The sequence below is a fragment of the Myotis yumanensis genome, unplaced genomic scaffold (assembly GCF_028538775.1).
Source record: "Myotis yumanensis isolate MYYU_CA2020_CCGP unplaced genomic scaffold, mMyoYum1.0.hap1 SCAF_14, whole genome shotgun sequence".
Taxonomy (NCBI): domain Eukaryota; kingdom Metazoa; phylum Chordata; class Mammalia; order Chiroptera; family Vespertilionidae; genus Myotis; species Myotis yumanensis.
Window position 1 is genome coordinate 10129166 of NW_027223765.1, and position 18156 is coordinate 10147321.

Consider the following 18156-nt stretch of genomic DNA (forward strand, 5'->3'; position numbering starts at 1 on the left):
ATTTTACTATTGCACATCATTTACTAGGTGCACACCTTAATCCCGGCCTGCGTGGCTCAGTGGTTGAGCATTGACCTATGAACCAGGAGGTCACGGTTCAATTTCTAGTCAGGGCACATGCCCAGGTTGCTGGCACATGCTCCCAGTAGGAGGCATGCAGGAGGCAGCTGATCAATGATTCTCTCTCATTGTTGATGTATCTATCTCTCCCTTTCCCTTCCTCTCTGAAGTCAGTTAAAAACACACACACACACATATTAAATGCACACCTTTAGACATTTTAGAAAATTTTGGATAAATAAGATTTTTCACATATGTAATAACACTCTTTATTGCTTGCCTTCTGTGTTAGTTTCAGAGTAATATAAGAAAAGCATTGCAAATGCAGATATTTTATTCTAATACTTTTTGATATTTATTGCAATACCATTTTCACTGAATTTATACCATTGGTAAAATTGTATCACTTAGTCTTATACTATTGAAATATATATTTTGGGAGGTTTTTTCGATATCTTTTTGTAAATGACTATGTCATTGGGCATGAAGGGAGGACCTTGGTTTTGTTTGAACTCTTATTGTACTGCCTTATTAGAGCTAGAATTTGTAATTCTGTCTTCTACAGTATTTCAAACTTTTTCAAATTGCAACCTCTACAACAAATACATTTTACACCGTGATCCAGTATACACATGCAGATATGTGCCTGTGTGTTTGTATATGAAGCATATTATTGAAAATTTACAAAATAATATTTATTCTTACTGTGCACGATAAACTCTATTTTCTATTTCATCTTTAAAAAATGCTGGTTGAACCCATAAATTGATTTCATGACCCACTAATTAGTAGCAACCTACACTTAGGAAAACATTACTTTAGATCGGCTTTCAATATTGTTCCCTAAAATCCTAACTTGGTAGAAGAGTTGCAAAAGAAAGATATTTTTTTTAATTTTTTTTTTTATTATTGATTTCAGAGAGGAAGGGAGAGGGAGAGATAGAAACATCAACAATGAGAGAGAATCATTGATCAACTGCCTCCTGCACATCCCACACTGGCGATCAAGGTTGCAACCGAGGCATGTGCCTTGACCGGGAATCGAATCATGACCTTCTGGTTCATAGTTCAATGCTCAACCACTGAGCCATGCTGGCCGGAAGAAAGATATATTTACCAAAATACCTGAGGAACTTACTCATTGCTTTTTTTCTTTTTTAATATGCATTGTTCTTCTGGGTAAGATTGCTTAAAAAATATAAACTAGAATGCTTAACAAATGAATGGTAGGAAACCACAAATCTAATTTTTTTGGATTTCAAATGTGGTGGTACTCACATTATCTTTTCTTTTTTAAAAAAATCCTCATCCAAGGGTATGTTTTTATTGATTTGAGAGAGAGGGGAAGGGGAAAGAGCGAGAGAAACATTGATAGGTTGCGTCCCATATGCGCCCTACTGGGGATAGAACCCGCAAGCTCTAGGTACGTGCCCTGACTGGGAGTTAAACCCACAACCTTGTGGTGTATGGGACAACACTCCTACCAACTGAGCCACCTGGTCAGGACATCCTATTTTTAAAAAAATATATATTTTATTGATTTTTTACAGAGAGGAAGGGAGAGGGATAGAGAGTTAGAAACATCAATGAGAGAGAAACATCGATCAGCTGCCTCCTGCACACCCCTTACTGGGGATATGCCCACAACCAAGGTACATGCCCTTGACTGGAATCGAATCTGGGACCCTTCAGTCCGCAGGCTGACGCTCTATCCACTGAGCCAAACCGGTGAGGGCAGGACATCTTATTTTCTTAAAGATTCTACATGAAATAGAGTTTTCTGATCTTATAAATTTTACATATTTTTCTTTGGTTTATATTTAATGCTACAATTATATGTATACTGTACATTCCATGCTGTGCACTCACCAACTTTCTAGTTTGGTTCAGCATTTTTAATAGGGAAGGTTCTTGAGGAGGGAAGTTTCTCAGGAGGGTGTCCATGAGCAGGTCCAGGGGAATTCCCCTTATTCTGGTGCTGCCATTGCTTTTTGTAAGTGTGATTAGTGATATGCTCTAATCTCATTGCCTGTCCATGCCTTGTTTTTGCCTTGTTCAAAGGATGGGAAATGATGGTAACAGTCACAAAGTAAAACATCTTTTGATTTCTGAACGCTTAATTCCTGCGTTTAAAGCCTTCCTTACTGATTATGAACTCTCTATTTGAAAAGGAAATGCAACTTTACATATTAGCAATAACTTATACTAGGAAAGAGTTTGTGGGGGACTATTCTTCAATTCACATTTAATGGCCTTTATGTTTAATAATTTTGGAGTTTCAATGACTTGCAAATGTTAATTTTTTCCCCTTTTTATAATTCTGATTTTGGAAATGCAACTTTCACCTTTTTCTGAAATCCAGTATGATCCTCTCAAGGACAGATCATCCAGACTTTCATCATTAGTATGTAGTGCATGACTTTTTGTTAGATGTAGTTTTACTTTATAAACCCCTGATGATGCTAATAATGGATTGTGACTAACTTGCACAGTTTTGTTATGATGTTTGGGGGGAAACATATGACTCACAAAGCAAAACTGTTGTTTTGCAATTTTGGCATACTTAACGTTTGAATAATTTTTTTCTTTTAGAATTTAAAATTAGATAAAAATTATATGCTTCCCTCTTCAATATTATGATTGGTAGTAATATATTTTCTTAAAATGATGGACTATTCAGCTGGCATGTGCCCATTGCCCTAATAGACATGTTTTGATAGACGCTGAGCTATGGTAGCACAGGCTTCAGTGTGCTTTGTGCTAGGTGTCACAGCTAGCAGGTGACAGAACGCCCAGCAGTGACGATGACTCCTGAAACATCAGTTATGTACACTAATTTTTTCTTGATTTGGTTTGTTTTTTTATGGCATGTCATTTTAGCCAAGTATAGCATGTTTTTATTTGGTTAATATTATGTCATTAGATTGTCTGAGTTTCTAAATATGTAAGACATCTTTTAAAATGTCCAGGGAATTGTATGAAAGGAAAGGTACACATATTCAAAAAAGAGAAATGAGTGTATAATAACTGGTTCGTTATCAGCTGTGCATGTCAGTAGGTTTGCCTCAAGCAGACTGTTGGTAGGTAGGACACTTTAACTGCACTTCCTCATTTCCAGCGAGCAGTGCAGACCTAGATTGGATTTCTTGTCTACAAATTGACCTGTTTAGTACTGTTGCTGTCCTGTATCCCGCATACACCCTTGGCTCTGTACTCCTAGGGGAAGTTCTGTGTCAAGACAGTGCTATCTTCCAAGGACTCACAGAAGGTTGTTATCTAATAATGCTGCTGCTACGCAGGACAGCCATACCGTCTGGCTCTGTACTCCCTAGCAGTGCATGCGGTGGGACCACTCACTGGGGTTAAGAGTACTGTCTGGGGCAATGCAATATCATGTTCTTTGTTATCTCAGTCTTGTTTTTGTTGGTCCAAAGAACAGTTGTTGTCACCTATACCTTCATAAAGAAGATAGAGGGACTCAAATGAGGTGTGGGGTGAAGGTCCTCACAAACACCCTGCCTGGCTCAGTGTCCTAACTAAGTTTTGTTTTTGCTTTTTGGCTGGACACTGAGCTGGATGGCATGGGGTATGGGAGGGGAAATGCCCATGTGTAGAGAGGTGGTATGCCTTAGCAGTCAAGTTCAGTGGATCACTTACTAACAGATGGAATTGCATGTAGATTACTCTGTATCTCATATGGACCTTTCTGTCTGTAACTTTATTAAATTATTGTATGATCATTAATCTTCAAATATTTAACTTAAAAAATATATTTCCAGAATCATTCTTACAGTCACTCTTATGGAATGAAGAAGAGAACTTCTGGTTCCCATAAAGACCCACTGGTTAGTTCTGTTTTGTCTCCTGTCACAGTATGTTGTGCTGCTGTAAAATTTACTGCTTACTTTTAGGGAACTTAAGAATTATGACTGCTTTGGTGTGCTCCTAAGGCATCATTGAAATTTGATAATATACTGAAACATGGTTTATCAGAACCTTATTTAAAAATAAATTTGTTTAAATTTATAAGAATTAATATTAAGTTAATATATGTTAACCCCAGGGACTAGAGTTAGGAAGGTGTTCATCACAAGAAGTTCATTAACAGCGTATTTTCATTTATGATCTATCCTTTAGAATATACCTCACGAATAAGTTTAGTGAGATTCTTATCCTTATTTTAGAAATTTAAATGGATTTAGTTGTGGTACTATAGGCCCTACCAAACTCACAAATAGGTTTCATTCTGAAAGTTTGTTAGTAGGTCAGATTTTGGGAAGTTGGAATGAATTTTCTGGTAGAAACATTAAGGCATGTGATGGCAGAGTTCCCGTGCTGTCTTGCAGAAAACTTTTAACTTACAATATAATTAAATTGCATAACTAATAGTGCTCTCTATTCCAGCCACATTGCTGAGCAACATTTCTGTGTGTGTGTGTGGGGCGGGGGGTAATCCAGAATGCCCATTTGGGGTGCTAGGAACACTTCTTTCCTGTTAGGCTGCACAGTACTGCCGGAGGAAGTGTAGTTCCAAGCTCCCTGCTCTGACCATTACTGGGGTGGAGAGAGGGTCAGGAGACCTTGGCTGGTAGAAAGGAGAGGGAGGAAGGAATTTAATGGAGAGGACTTCATTGAGAAGCCCTGGAGGGTGGAGTATTGGGAGCTCTGAGGAGAGGTGAGTCATGGGGCCTCCTTGAGGGTGTAGTACAGGAAGGTACGGCCAGGAGTGGCAGGGGTGGGGAAGGAGTCAGGGATTGCCTAAATTTCCTTAACCTTGGACAAAAAAGATGGCTGGAGAAGTTAGAAAGAGAAATTTCACCACAGTATATAAAATTACTGTTTTGTATAGTGTATCGAAAATTAACCTCCATAGATGGTTTAGACCAAATTTAGTGTGCTCTCTCTTTCTCTCTGATAATTTAATTGGATCAGTTTATTTTGACAAATAATGGGACTAGGAGAAGCTTGGGAAAAATGACTGTTTAATAATACCTGTGTCATTGCCAAGTGGATTTAAAAAGTGGTAATTATTCAGTTGTCCTGGGTTTTTCAAGGACATTCCTGAGGATGACATGAGAATATATCACTTACTATTTCCATTCAGTTTTGCTTGTGGGTTTATAATCTTGTTTTTACAGTAAAAATGAGTAAGTACTTAGTTTGCAAACAGTTAACCTTAAGTTGTGGTTTTGGAGATATAGGGTTTGGCAATATCAGATTTTGCCTTTATATGTTGTTAAATTAACAACATTTAACTTAAGAAAAATGTGTTTAATTTGGTTTTTGCAGAGCGGCCTCTACTTTGACCAGAGAAACTATAGCAGTCTTAGACATAGCAAACCCAGCTCTGCCTACTACACTCGGGTTTGTCCACAGTTTTTTGTCTTCATGTGTTTTATCCAACTTTAACACATTTGTAATCTTCTATTTTGCATTTTGACTAGTTAAAACTAACCTGTGAATGGTTGTGTGCATACTAGTTTGTGGTAACTGAATTCATATAGTTTGTGTGAGTGTAAATTTAAACTGTGGGAACTATTGAATCACCATGCTTGCAAATGAGTACCATTTTCCCCCAATTTTTTCTAATGAAAAATATTTAACACAAAAAAGTTCACAGAATTATGTAGTAACCACTTAGTAACTACCATTTAGATTCTACATTAACATTTTACTCTGTTTCCTTTATCATATAATTATCTCACTGTCCTTCTATTCATTCATCCATTAATTCAGTTTTTGGGGGGATGCATGTCAGAATAAGTTGTAGGCATCAGTACACATGTGGATGCCCTTTTAGTAACAGCTTACATGTGAAAATTTACACTATAAATGGAATGGGAAGAATGTGATTATTTGTTCAATATTAGAATCTTTTTTTTTTTCAGGGCATTTGGTACACCATACATTTAAAACACCTCAAATACATGGCACACAGTACATTTAAAATACTTCAGTTGTCCAAGCCTGCACACACAACTTAGATACTTTTATTTTCCATGTCTGTTTAGGCTTGGTAAAAAAGAACTGAAAATTATGTCTTTAAATGACATCAGGAAAAGAGAGATTTAATTCCTTTTTAAGAAATGCTGTGCCTTGGTAGTATATGGATTCATTGTGACCAGTACACTTAACTGATTAAACTAAGGAAGGCACTTTGTCCATGGCTTGTTTTGAAACACACATTTCTCTAATCTTTTCCAAACACTTGGAAAAGAGTGTTTATAGCGATGACTCAGAGCTCATTTTTCTGGTTCCCCAATAATAAGGCTAAGGCCATTTGGCATGTGTCATGAGATCACTGAAAATATCCCAGGAGCTGCTGGTGGCTGAAATGTGGCCAGTTTGCCACACACCCTGTGCCATGGCCCTCGTTCCCTCAGACTTTTCTTAGTGTGCTGTCCCATCTCCTAACATTAATGTTCAGAGACCAATGGGACTTAAACACATTCATATAGAACGATTCCCAGTGTTTTTCTTTCTTATCCCTTAAAATTCCTATTTAGCCCTGACCAGTTTGGCTCAGTGGATAGAGCGTCGGCCTGCGGACTGAAGGGTCCCAGGTTCGATTCTGGTCAAGGGCATGTACCTTGGTTGCGGGCACATCCCTGATGTGGGGTGTGCAGGAGGCAGCTGATCGATGTTTCTTGCTCTCTATCCCTCTCCCTTCCTCTCTGTAAAAAATCAATAAATGTATTTTTAAAAAAATGTCCTATTTAAAACAATTACTAATGATGAAGTTTTTCTCACTTTATGCATTAAGTACTTTAAGCACTCAGGAGTTGCTAATGAATTACGAAATGTGAAGTAAACATAAGTTTTCTGCTCTCATGATGGTGAGAGCAATTCATTCTCTCTCTGTTTCTGTATAAGGCCATACACTTAAACCTCAATTATTTTGTTTTGTTTTTGTTTCTTAGCAGTCTTCTTCCCTGTACAGTGACCCTCTGGCGACGTCTAAGAGTACCAGGGTTAGTACTTTCTGAGTAGTGTGTTGCCTTCAAAGCTACCAGCTGCTTTTCTTTGGGTTAAATCATGTGCTTTTTTCATAGGCCTCCCCTATTGCAAATTCTGGTCTGCTGAAAAGTGCCAGTCTGGTTTGTATCTTCCTCTTCCAACCTGTGTATTCCTGGTAGGGCCGCTGCCGTAGCGCTGACTCTGGCTTGACATCTTTCCTCCAGAATAGTGAAGGACACATGGCTTTAATGTGATGTGCACTGCAGAATGTGCGGCTTCTGCTTAAAATACAAAACTTTAGGGGAGTAAAAATAAGCATATTCTCTTCACAGTGGTAAATACCGCTGGTGTTAGTAGGTTCTTGCTTAGGATTGGTTTCCTATTGAGAAGATAGATTTGCATGAGCCCATTACATTTGCCTACTTTTGTGAGATGGCCGTCCATGCCTGGGATGTCATAGTTCTCTTTGGGACAGCTGTGGTCTTGGCCACATTAATACTAGGCTCTAATAAAGCAAGCTGACTGAACAGCAAAACATTAGCTCTTTGTAATATGCGAGCTATGAGTTGGTCGCTTTCAAGCTGTTGTTTGTTGTGTATGGCCTGTTCTAGTGGACTGGGAATCTGAAGCTTTATAACTTAATTTTATTGTGACAGGGGACAAAATGCTTTGGACCTCACCTTTTCTGCTGTGTGTCCTCTTTTGAAAGGATAAATTCATAAATGTTAGTTCTCTTAGTTTCATGACATGATGATTAAAGGAAATACCATAACCAGTGTGCTTCTTAAATGAAGTGTGAGCTTAAAGTTTTAATGAGACTTGTTTTAATGCAGGAATTTATGCATGAAAACGAATGTTATCACCTTCACAGTCTTCACCTTGGGAGGCTGTACAATTACACCATTCTTCAAAACTTTTTTGGAACCGAGTACTGCAGAGAAGTTAGGACATTTTCCAAATAACTTTGATGCTGAATAGATTCATGGTATTTCCTTTCTTCTTTAGGTGTCCTTGTATGATGGTGGACTATATAACCCTTATGGTTCTCGAACTGTAAGTCTAACCGGGGGGAGGTGGTGAGGAGAGTGATGTGTAGGTGGGCACAGTTTACTTACAAAGAAAAGGTCATTTAATCTGAACTGTAATTACTCTATAAGCTGCGATCCATCAGCTAGCCAATTGTGACTCTCACCTAAGCTGTGAGAAAGTGCCTGTTGGAAATCATCTTAAAGTGTGAGGGATAAAGAGAACCTCTTTTCTTGTTCATCAGTTCCTCAGGAAAAGGATGAGAGTGGTGCTTCTCAGGGCACCTCACCCCCTCTTCCCTCCTGCCTTGGGTTAGCAGATCTTGAGGGTGGGAGTGAGGTGGAATCCCAGACCAGGGAATAACGGTAACCTTAACTCTGAGAGCCAGGAGCTAGTTAGGTCCAAGGTCACTAATACATTCCCAGCAGGACAAGGAGCTGATCACTATTATAAAACCTTTCTTCTTGGAAACTTTATAGCCATCTGAATACAGTTATTACTCATCAAGAACAAGTTCAGCCCGAAGCAGTCCTGTGGTGAGCACTTGGCCTCTTTGCATGCTTTGTAGAGACCTTTGTTTAATCTGTACTCACAGTTTAGAATATTGAGGATGTGGTGTGTTTCACTCTCTGATGCATGGATTGTCGTTTTCCTTCAGTACACAAACTCAAGTACTAATTTGTCCTAATTGGTGGTTTCTGTATGAATGTGACTTAGCATGTAATTTCTTAAATGAGCCTGGAATCAGTGTCATTAGAATTTTTTCTAAATTTATATTTAATTGTCATTTGTGTGGAACTTCTTGTGTCTTCGGTGGTCATAGTTTAGTATCTGAGTCGGCTACCCTCTGTTTCTCTTTGCATCTCTGTTTCCTGCATTGAGCCTTTTCACTTGCTTGCCAGTGCTTTAATCGGCGGGGTGGGAGAAGAAATAAAACCAGTCAACTTTTAAGAATTGTTCCATAAAAGACAAAACTGCAACAATTCTAATCGTTCTGCAATATTAAAGGTTTTTTTCTTAATTTGTAAAAGTAATATTAGCTCAAGAAAAGTCCTAAGTAAAAGTCCCCTCACCTTTCCCCTCTGTTTCCATTCCTCAAACACAGCCTCTGTACTTGTATGTCCTTTCAAAGATATTTTATGCATATGTGAGTATTCTTTATTTGAACAGTATGTACATAGACTCACATATACTTGCTCATTTGTTTTATTTATTTAAAGTATCTTTGTATTAATACATAGAATCATTTCATTTTTTTTAATTTAAAAGATTTTTTTAAAAAAGTAAACCACTTTCCTTACTTTTTCACTGAATGCCTCTTAGAGTTAATTTTATGTCAGGACATTCTTTCCTTTTTTAAAAAAATTGATTTCAGAGAGGAAGGGAGAGGTGAGAGAGATAGAAACATCGATGATGAGAATCATTGATTGGCTCCCTCCTGCACACCCCCTACTGAGAATTGAACCTACAACCTGAACATGTGCCCTTGACTGGAATCGAATCTGGGCCAACACTCTATCCACTGAGCAAAACTGGCTGGAGCCAGCACATTCTTTTTAATGGTGATATATTATTCCATTAGTGCATGGGCTGTACATTTAAAAAATTATTTTTCCTAATGTTGGAAATTCAGACTGAGATTTTTGCTACTACAAACACTTGTACAATGAACATTCTTATATATTTTTGTGTACTTCTATGAGTAGATCTTCAAGGTAAATTGCTAATCATGAAATGGGGAGATCAAAGAGTATATGCATTTAATTATGTATCGTGCCATATTGCCCACCAAAAAGACTGTACTAACTTACAGTTCCAATAGCAAATTATGACTTTAGGAGTACCTTGTTATTCTTGGCAGTGTCAAAATTGAAGAAATTACTAAAGCAGTTTCTTAATGGTCAACACATGTTACTTTGTTGAGTGGAATATATGAGCTATATGGGCTTTCTTACACATATATGTTTGGCTCCATCCTCCTGCCGTTTCCAAGTGGCACTTCTCAAGAATTCTACTCCTAAACGCACAAAAAATTACTCAGAGATATTTAAGGAGATAAAAGCCTTTTCACATAGGAAGGAAGTGTACTTTTAATCCACCCTCTAATAAAATTCTACTTGGCAGTTCTTGGGCCTGGTAGCATTTTTAATGTCTCAAGTATGATGGCCTCTTGCAAATAAAGTTATTATAAATAAGTTTTCATCAAGTGTAGAATCTTGTCCTTGTGTGCTGGCTAGATACTGTTTCATTTGCAAGTTGGGTTCAGAGTTATTATCTTAGTGATACCAGAATGGTTTCTTAGTGATGTCAGAATGGAGATAACCTACACATACTGAGCATGAGTCTTGTACTGCTGGTGAAACAGGAAGAAGAGTGTAGGGTGATGATAGAAATGTCTTCACTAGTTGGCTTAGGAATGAATAAAGGAAAATAAGAACATCATTTCAGTGTAATACTGGTAGGAAATTCTGTTTTTGACTTAGTTCACTTGAAAATATTTTTTAAAGTTCTCAAACTAAAACAGTAAATATATCTATTGATCCTAATGGGATCCCAAAGAGCCTAAAGGTTTTAAAAGCATGAAAGCTGGATTTGGCTGGTTTACACATACCTCCCACTCCCTTTTTCTTTAACTTAAATAAAAGATAAAGTACTATTTTATTCTTTGTGCATATTGGAAATGTTTTTTATTTTTAATGATCGTTCATTATATCTTGAAACAGCTTTTTTATTTAATGGTGCACAGTAGGTGGTGCCAATTTTAATGCTCATAGAGAGTGTGTGAATGCTTCCCAAAACCTTACCAAATATACTCACAATCATGTGAGACCTGTAGTGAAATTGCATCTTTTTCATTAACTGCATTTAATATCTATAGTTTATCGACGACACTGCAAGTATTGCATCTTCTGGTTGTTCCAGTCGCCGGCGAAGGGAGAGTGCGGTGAGCGTGGTTTGCATGCAAACACACACAAATTTTAAAATCGCGCCATTGTGGATCACGTGACACCTGTGAGAAAATGAAATTTGTATTTGACAAAATGAGCATTTTCTTCCGATTTAACTTATCTGAATAAGTTGCTTTCAAAAATGTGTTTTGACAGTACGTATTCTCTGGCTACATAACCTTTCATTACTAACTTGCTTCTTCACACCTCTTCTGTGTTAGTCATTGTATATTTGAAAGATTTTCTCTTTTTTTTCTTTGTTGCTGTTTTATGCATATTTATATGCACATTGAACCAAAAACAATTTCTCAAGCAAAATTAATGTTTCCACATTGTATAAAACTCATAACTATGGAATATAAAGCATGTGGCCATCAGCCTCTTTCTTTGTTGTGTATTCAACCATTGTTTATACAACTTTTAAGACCCGTGAACTTTTTAAGAGATTCTGATGGCAAAATTTTAAAATTCTGGTCTTAGAATTCAATTAGCGTAATAATTGTAAAGACAAAAAATAGCTGTGTTAAAATAATTATATAATTTCAGGTTACTCTCTTAATAAAGCTGGAAGTTTTACGGAGCTGATGACATTTTTGCTTTATTTAATAATTAATTTGAAAAGTACATTGGTGAGGATGATGTGTCAGCTTAGAGCTAAAAAAAAGAGCCCAATAACTAAGAGGCTAGAATTCCTTAAAGAAAAATAGAAGAAGGCCATTTAATGAGTTGTGTTTTATGAAAGATTGTAAACTTGAAGTTTCATAGAGAAGGAAACACCAAGTGTTTGTGAGATTTGTTGTCAAAAACCGAACAAAACAAAACAACAGCAGTCTAGCCCTAGCCCGTTTGGCTCAGTGGATAGAGTGTTGACCTGCAGACTGAAGGGTCCCCGGTTTGATTCCAGTCAAGGACATGTGCCTAGCATGCAGGAGACAACCCATCAGTGTGTCTCTCTCTCACATCGATGTTTCTCTCTCTATATCTCACCCCCTCCCACTCTCTAAAAATCAATGAAAAAATATCCTTGGGTGAGGATTAAAAAAACACACACACACAAAACCCAGCGGTCTAATTAAAGGCAGTTCTGGTCCATTAGCAAAGCAATTTAATGCTCACACTCAAAGCTGAAGGAGAAAGAAAAGTCCAAAACATCTATCTGAAAGCACCTCAAAAAGTGATGGGGTAGAAATTCAGGGATTTTATTATTTTTTATAATAAAATTATTTTTAAAATTTTCAATTACAGTTGACATTGTTTGAGGTGTACAACAAAGTGATTAGACATTTATATACTTTATGAATTGATCACCCCAAAAGGTCAAGTACCCATCTGACACTATACATAGGTACTAAAATATTATTAACAATATTCCCTATGCTGTACTTTACATCCTTATGACTATTTTTATAATTGTATTTTTTTAAATATGTTTTTATTGATACTTAGAGAGGAAAAGACAAGGATAGAGAGATAGAAACATCTATGAGAAGCATCATCAATCGGCTGCTTCCTACATGCCCCTTACTGGGGATCGAACCCGCAACCTGGGCATGTGCCCTGATTTGTACTTCTTTTTTTTTTTTTTTTTTTTTTTAATATTTTATTGATTTTTTACAGAGAGGAAGGGAGAGATAGAGAGTTAGAAACATCGATGAGAGAGACATCGATCAGCTGCCTCCTGCACATCTCCTACCGGGGGTGTGCCCGCAACCCAGGTACATGCCCTTGACCGGAATCGAACCTGGGACCTTTCAGTCCGCAGGCCGACGCTCTATCCACTGAGCCAAACCGGTTTCGGCTGATTTGTACTTCTTAATAGAAAGAGAGGGACTTTAAAATAATGGTGCCTGGGCCCTGAACCACTTTTACAACTTATTAGTGTGTTAATGTCAGTTTCTTCTCTTTTTTAAAATATATTTTTATTGATTTCAGAGAAGAAGGGAGAGGGAGAGAGATAGAAACATTAATGATAAGAGAGAATCATTGATTGACTGCCTCTGCATGCCCCACATTGGGGATCGAGCCTACAACCTGGCCATGTGCCCTGACAGGGAATCGAACAGTGACCTCCTGGTTCATAGGTTGACACTCAACCACTGAGCCACACTGGCTTGGGTAATGTCAATTTTTTTATTTTTACAATGGATGTTAATATCTTTGTAGATAGGCTTAATATATGGATTAAATGAATTACTATATAGGAAATAACTCAAAATTCTGAGATAGTAGGTACAAATAAAATATTAGGTATTTGTAAATCAAACAAGTATTACTGTTACTATGAATAAAGTTATTACTGCTTGATCATATTAACCCTTGGCAAAACTTTATAGTTGTAAGCCTTCTTTGTCTCTGTGGATGGGCTTCCATATTTCTTTCCTGGAAGGGAAGAGGTTGTTTTGTTTTGTTTTGTTTTTTTCCTCTGTAAGACCATTTATCTTTTTTTGCATTATATATAGTATATACTTATGGTGGGCCCGGCTGCTGGTGGCCCAGTGAGGGCAGCAGAGGGCTCGGGGGCACTGGGTCCTCAGAGAATGGAAGAGTTTTTAAGCAAGGTGGTCCAAGCTGAGGTAAGGAATAGCTGATGAGTGAGGGAAAAACTTTCATTTATTAATCCAACAAATGTTTATGAAGTACCTATTATATGCAAGGCACTGTGTTAAGTGCTGGGAATAAGGATAAGCCAGCCCAGATTTCTGACTTCATGGAGCTTATATCCTAGTGAAAGAAATAGAAAATAAACTAGTAAAGAAAGGAACAGAAAGAAAGCAGCCCTGGGACTGTGAAGAGAACAAGCAGGTGATAAGATAGGCAACACTGAGGGTGTGGTGTATGTGTGTCTGTGTCCCTTTGGATAGAGAAGGGTTCTCTGGGGGAAGTGACCTTTGAGCTGAGACGTGAAATGTGAGGCGCCAGCTGCTTGAAGAGCTGGAAGAGCTTTCCCAGTCAGTGCCAGAGTCTAAGGTGGGAAATGACTGGGTGCTTGGGGAACCTAAGGAGGCCATGTACTTCTTTTATTATTGTGTTCTGCAGTTCCAGGTCTTTAGAGGGAACTGTGGAAATGGGGTAATGCAAAAATAATTTTGCATTCAGCATGTATGTGCTTAACAGAGTTGATAGTTATAATGGATAATAAATGTGTGACATGTAGTAGAGGCTTTAGGTAGATATTATACTAGAATCCTCCTGGAGATACATGTCTTAAACACAGGAGAGTGTGCTGGCCTCAGGCAGCACGTGATCTGTATAGAACTCCCATTGGGATGAATAAAGCTTATTTGAGGGAGCTGGGATTTTATTTAGGAAGCCCTTTACGTTTCCTTTTTACTTTTTAGAGTAGGCTAATTGCAGTAGTTTTCATTTCATTTCATGACACTTTATCACACACCAGGAAGACTTTCCCCCCCACGTGCCAGTGTTCTTATTCTTTTCTCTCTTTTCTTAACTTCTAAAGCATCTCATTTTTTCCCGACTGAAAGGTTTCTGCTGCTGATTATTTCAGTCGCTCCAATCGCAGGGGGAGCTTTGTCTCTGAGGTGGATGATGCCAGTGTCCTGGATTTGAGCAGCGTGAGTGGATTGCATGGGGGCTTATGTTGTCTCAGGCGTGTAACTAAAGTCTAATATGTTAGCTGTTTTAAAACTAGGAACTCAACTTACTGTCCAGGAAATATTTATTTGAACACACTAGCATGAAATACAGTTACTTGTTTTGTTTTGGAATGTATATATTGATACGTTCTGATTTTTAAAAAATTCTCTGTTGAAAATTTCCCCCATAAAAAAAGAAAACCCCAGCAGCTGTAGCAATTACCAGTATTTTGCCAATTTTGTTTCATCTTTTTCTTCCCCTTGCCCTCCTTTCCCCCCTGAATTATATTAAAGCAAATCCCATTCATCGTGTCATTTCCCAATAAATAGTTTAGTATGTCTCTCTACTGAACTTTTGAGAAGTTTTTTCACACTCACTATACTGTTATTTTACCTAATGAAATTTAAAACAATTCCTTAAAACCATCTAATACCTAGCCCATATTTAGATATTTCTGATCGATCTTCAAATTTTTCTTCCCTTTTTGCTTTCATGCATCTATAAAGTTCTGGGTGAACTTTGGAGGTCGAACAATAAAATATACTACTTAGTAAAGTGTCACTAATTTATAGTAACTGGGAAGAATCTGAATAGATCTTAAACATTTGGATTATAGCCTTGCTGTGAAGAAATGCCTATCCACTGTTTTCACATTCATCATGGACTGACTTTAGGGAGGACTGTCCAGTAGATGCCGTGGGGCACTTGTCTTAATGAAGGGTCCTCCCCCCGCACCTCACCCCCCACCCCAGCAGCTCTCCACTTGCCTGGTTTATCTAACAGCCTATTACCCCTTATTACTCCTGTCGCTGGCTTTAGTGGTGTTTGCCCTTGGACCAGCACGCTCCTGATTGTCAAGCACTTTGAAGCAGAGGAGAGGCAGTGTTTCTTCACAGGAAAGTTAGTTTTTTAATGGAGAGATAATTATTTATGTTCAGCACATCACAGATTGTATTTAAATAGCTATTTCTGAATGACTTCAATCACAGAAAGTAATTTTCAGTGTAGTCTGTACGTATTCTGCATTGTTGGCTCTCAAACCTGGCTGTGTAACAGTCCCATCTCACCCTGGGTCAGATCAAGGAATCTCTGCATACAGTTAGAAGACTGAAATAATGCCCTTTTCTGATTCCCCTGAAATAATGCCTTTTCTTGATTCCCCTGAAATAATGCCTTTTTCTGATTCACATAGTACCTTCCCTGTTTTTATCAAGATGTAAACAAATTTAATTTATTGTGTTTACTTTATCTCTTAAAAACTTTTAATTCTATTAGCCTCTAATTTGTGATGTCTGAATTAGTGGCCATGTAGTTCTTACATGTATTTCTTGGCAATTTATTTTAGTGACTACACAGAAGTGAAAATGTTGACAATTTTTAAAAAATTTCCCCTTGCCCCTACTAATTAAATACAACTTTTCTTTCCCCGGGTAGTTATTTTTATTTATTTACAAGTTTTAAAATAAAAATTGTACACATTTAAGGTGTATAATACGATGACTTGATATACATACACACAATATACATAGCTTGTATGTATAGCAAATCATGCTATATACCTAATCACATAAGCAAAAGATTCTCTAGAGCAGGTTGCATATCGGGTCAGCTTCTTGTAATTTTATAGCTTGTGAGTCAGTGGTATATATGTGAATATATATTTTTCATCACTACAGCTAAATGCTCTGTTTTCTTTCAAAAAGTTTCAATTTATTGTGGTTTTTATATTTTTAAATGTTTATCTAAGAACCTATACATATAATATCCTTAATTTTGGCTCTTGGCAAAACCTAAAATATTTGCTGGTCATCTTTCTAGATTAAAAAAAAATATTGTCTCTAATATTTCCTTTAAAGGGTATCCTATAGTTCATCTCATTGTAGACAAATAAAAAGTGGACTTGATGTTGGTAAGCTTATTCCCACTCCCAACACACACAGAATTTTTTAAAAGATAAGCTGGAAATAGGCATTTTCATGTGAAATACCCTGATTTTAAAATGTTGACCATAAGTTCAAATATTTAAAAGGTATTTTCTGGCTTCTCCATTGTGGATCAAATATATGTATATAGTCAGCTAGTTAATGACAGCCAGCTAGGAGGCGCTAAAAAGAGTGCCAGGCCCTGATTTATACAGATTATGTTGTTCCAGCCTCTTGTCTTTTCTTCTACATTGTGTTCCTTTCTGTCCTGTAGATCCGGCTAGATTAAAGGAAAAGAATGTAAATGTGCTCATCTCAGTTTTACTGATTGTTAATAATAATTAAACCATTTCTGAAAAAAAAATAATTGAACCATTTCTGAATGAAATCCTTGGCCTGTTTTCTTTCAGGAGCATATTAAATTAATTGTTCCCTTCACTCTTTTTTTCTTAATTTTGTTTTATTGCTTAAAGTATTACAAAGAGTATTACATATGTCTCCTTTTTTTTCTCCCCTTGACATTTCCCCGGCCTCCCCTAACCCCCAGTGTCACTCTTATACTTGGAGAATCAGATCTTTTTCTTTTTCCCCAAACAGAATTTCTGATTAGCATTACCAAGTCAGTATATGTAAATTAGAAGTTAACAAAGAATTATAATCTAATGATTATATTAAACAAACTATAGTATAAATACTTTAAATTATCTGTAAAACTAAGTAGCCATAGGTTAAAGTAAAGTTTAAAGGTTCTCTTAATCTTTGTAGAAGAAGCAGAGTTTCAAAGATTTAACAACATATATACTCTTTTTTATTTTTTTGTTATTACTAACCTGAGGATATTTTTTCTGTTGCTTTTCAGAGAGAGTGGGAGGGAGAGAGGGAGGAAGAGAAAGAGAGAGAGAGAAAGAGAGAAAGAGAGAGAGATTGTTTTCCTCCTGCATATGCCCTGACTGGGGATGGGGATGGAACCTGCAACCCAGGTATGTGTCCTTGACCAGGAACCGAACCCGCAACTCTTTGGTGTGTAGGCCAGTGCTCTAACCATTGTCCACACTGGCCAGGGCAAGATAAATATTCTAAGAAATATTTCTCACATGTGCTAATTTTTTTTATATATATTTTATTGATTTTTCACAGAGAGGAAGGGAGAGAGATAGAGAGTTAGAAACATCGATGAGAGAGAAGCATCGATCAGCTGCCTCCTGCACATCTCCTACTGGGGATGTGCCCGCAACCGAGGTACATGCCCTTGACTGGAATTGAACCTGGGACCCTTGAGTCTGCAGGCCGACGCTCTGTCCACTGAGCCAAACCGGCTAGGGCTACTTGAAATTTTTTGAGAATAGTTGGCTATAGTTAATATTAATGAACAAGTCCTCAAGGCCTTACTAGGGCAAAATAAAAGCTTTGCTTAGTTTTTTTTTCTTCTTAGCAATTTGATTATTTTCATTAATTTTCACTATTGCAGTTTAATTTGCTTGTTTTACAGAATTGTGATCATGTAGTGCATACAGCCTTTGTTTTCTGATTTCTCACTAATCTACAGTCATTTTTCATATGAGTGCATATTCTTTTTTTCCATCTTATATACAATTTTTAAAATCAGCTGTAGTTGCCATGTTTTACATTTGATCTTCCGAGCTTATTCA

The 18156-nt window shown here is 37.2% G+C and overlaps 1 protein-coding gene across 28 annotated transcripts in view; it reads left to right on the forward strand.

The window, feature by feature from the left end:
- The window catches only part of LRRFIP2 (LRR binding FLII interacting protein 2), a 101477-nt gene that overhangs the window by 48490 nt on the left and 34831 nt on the right, over positions 1 to 18156 (forward strand). For 12 of the 28 annotated variants that reach the window (XM_070391708.1, XM_070391709.1, XM_070391704.1 and 9 more), the window contains 9 exons: positions 2423 to 2464; positions 3840 to 3905; positions 5350 to 5424; positions 6981 to 7031; positions 7113 to 7157; positions 8023 to 8070; positions 8523 to 8579; positions 10922 to 10987; positions 14474 to 14563. The exons of 9 other annotated variants lie outside the window; for them this stretch is intronic. In XM_070391708.1, the coding sequence (XP_070247809.1) occupies positions 2423 to 2464; positions 3840 to 3905; positions 5350 to 5424; positions 6981 to 7031; positions 7113 to 7157; positions 8023 to 8070; positions 8523 to 8579; positions 10922 to 10987; positions 14474 to 14563 (540 nt within the window). The remainder of the gene's footprint in view (positions 1 to 2422; positions 2465 to 3839; positions 3906 to 5349; positions 5425 to 6980; positions 7032 to 7112; positions 7158 to 8022; positions 8071 to 8522; positions 8580 to 10921; positions 10988 to 14473; positions 14564 to 18156) is intronic. 7 more of the 28 variants (XM_070391699.1, XM_070391712.1, XM_070391724.1 and 4 more) reach the window with 5 other exon arrangements.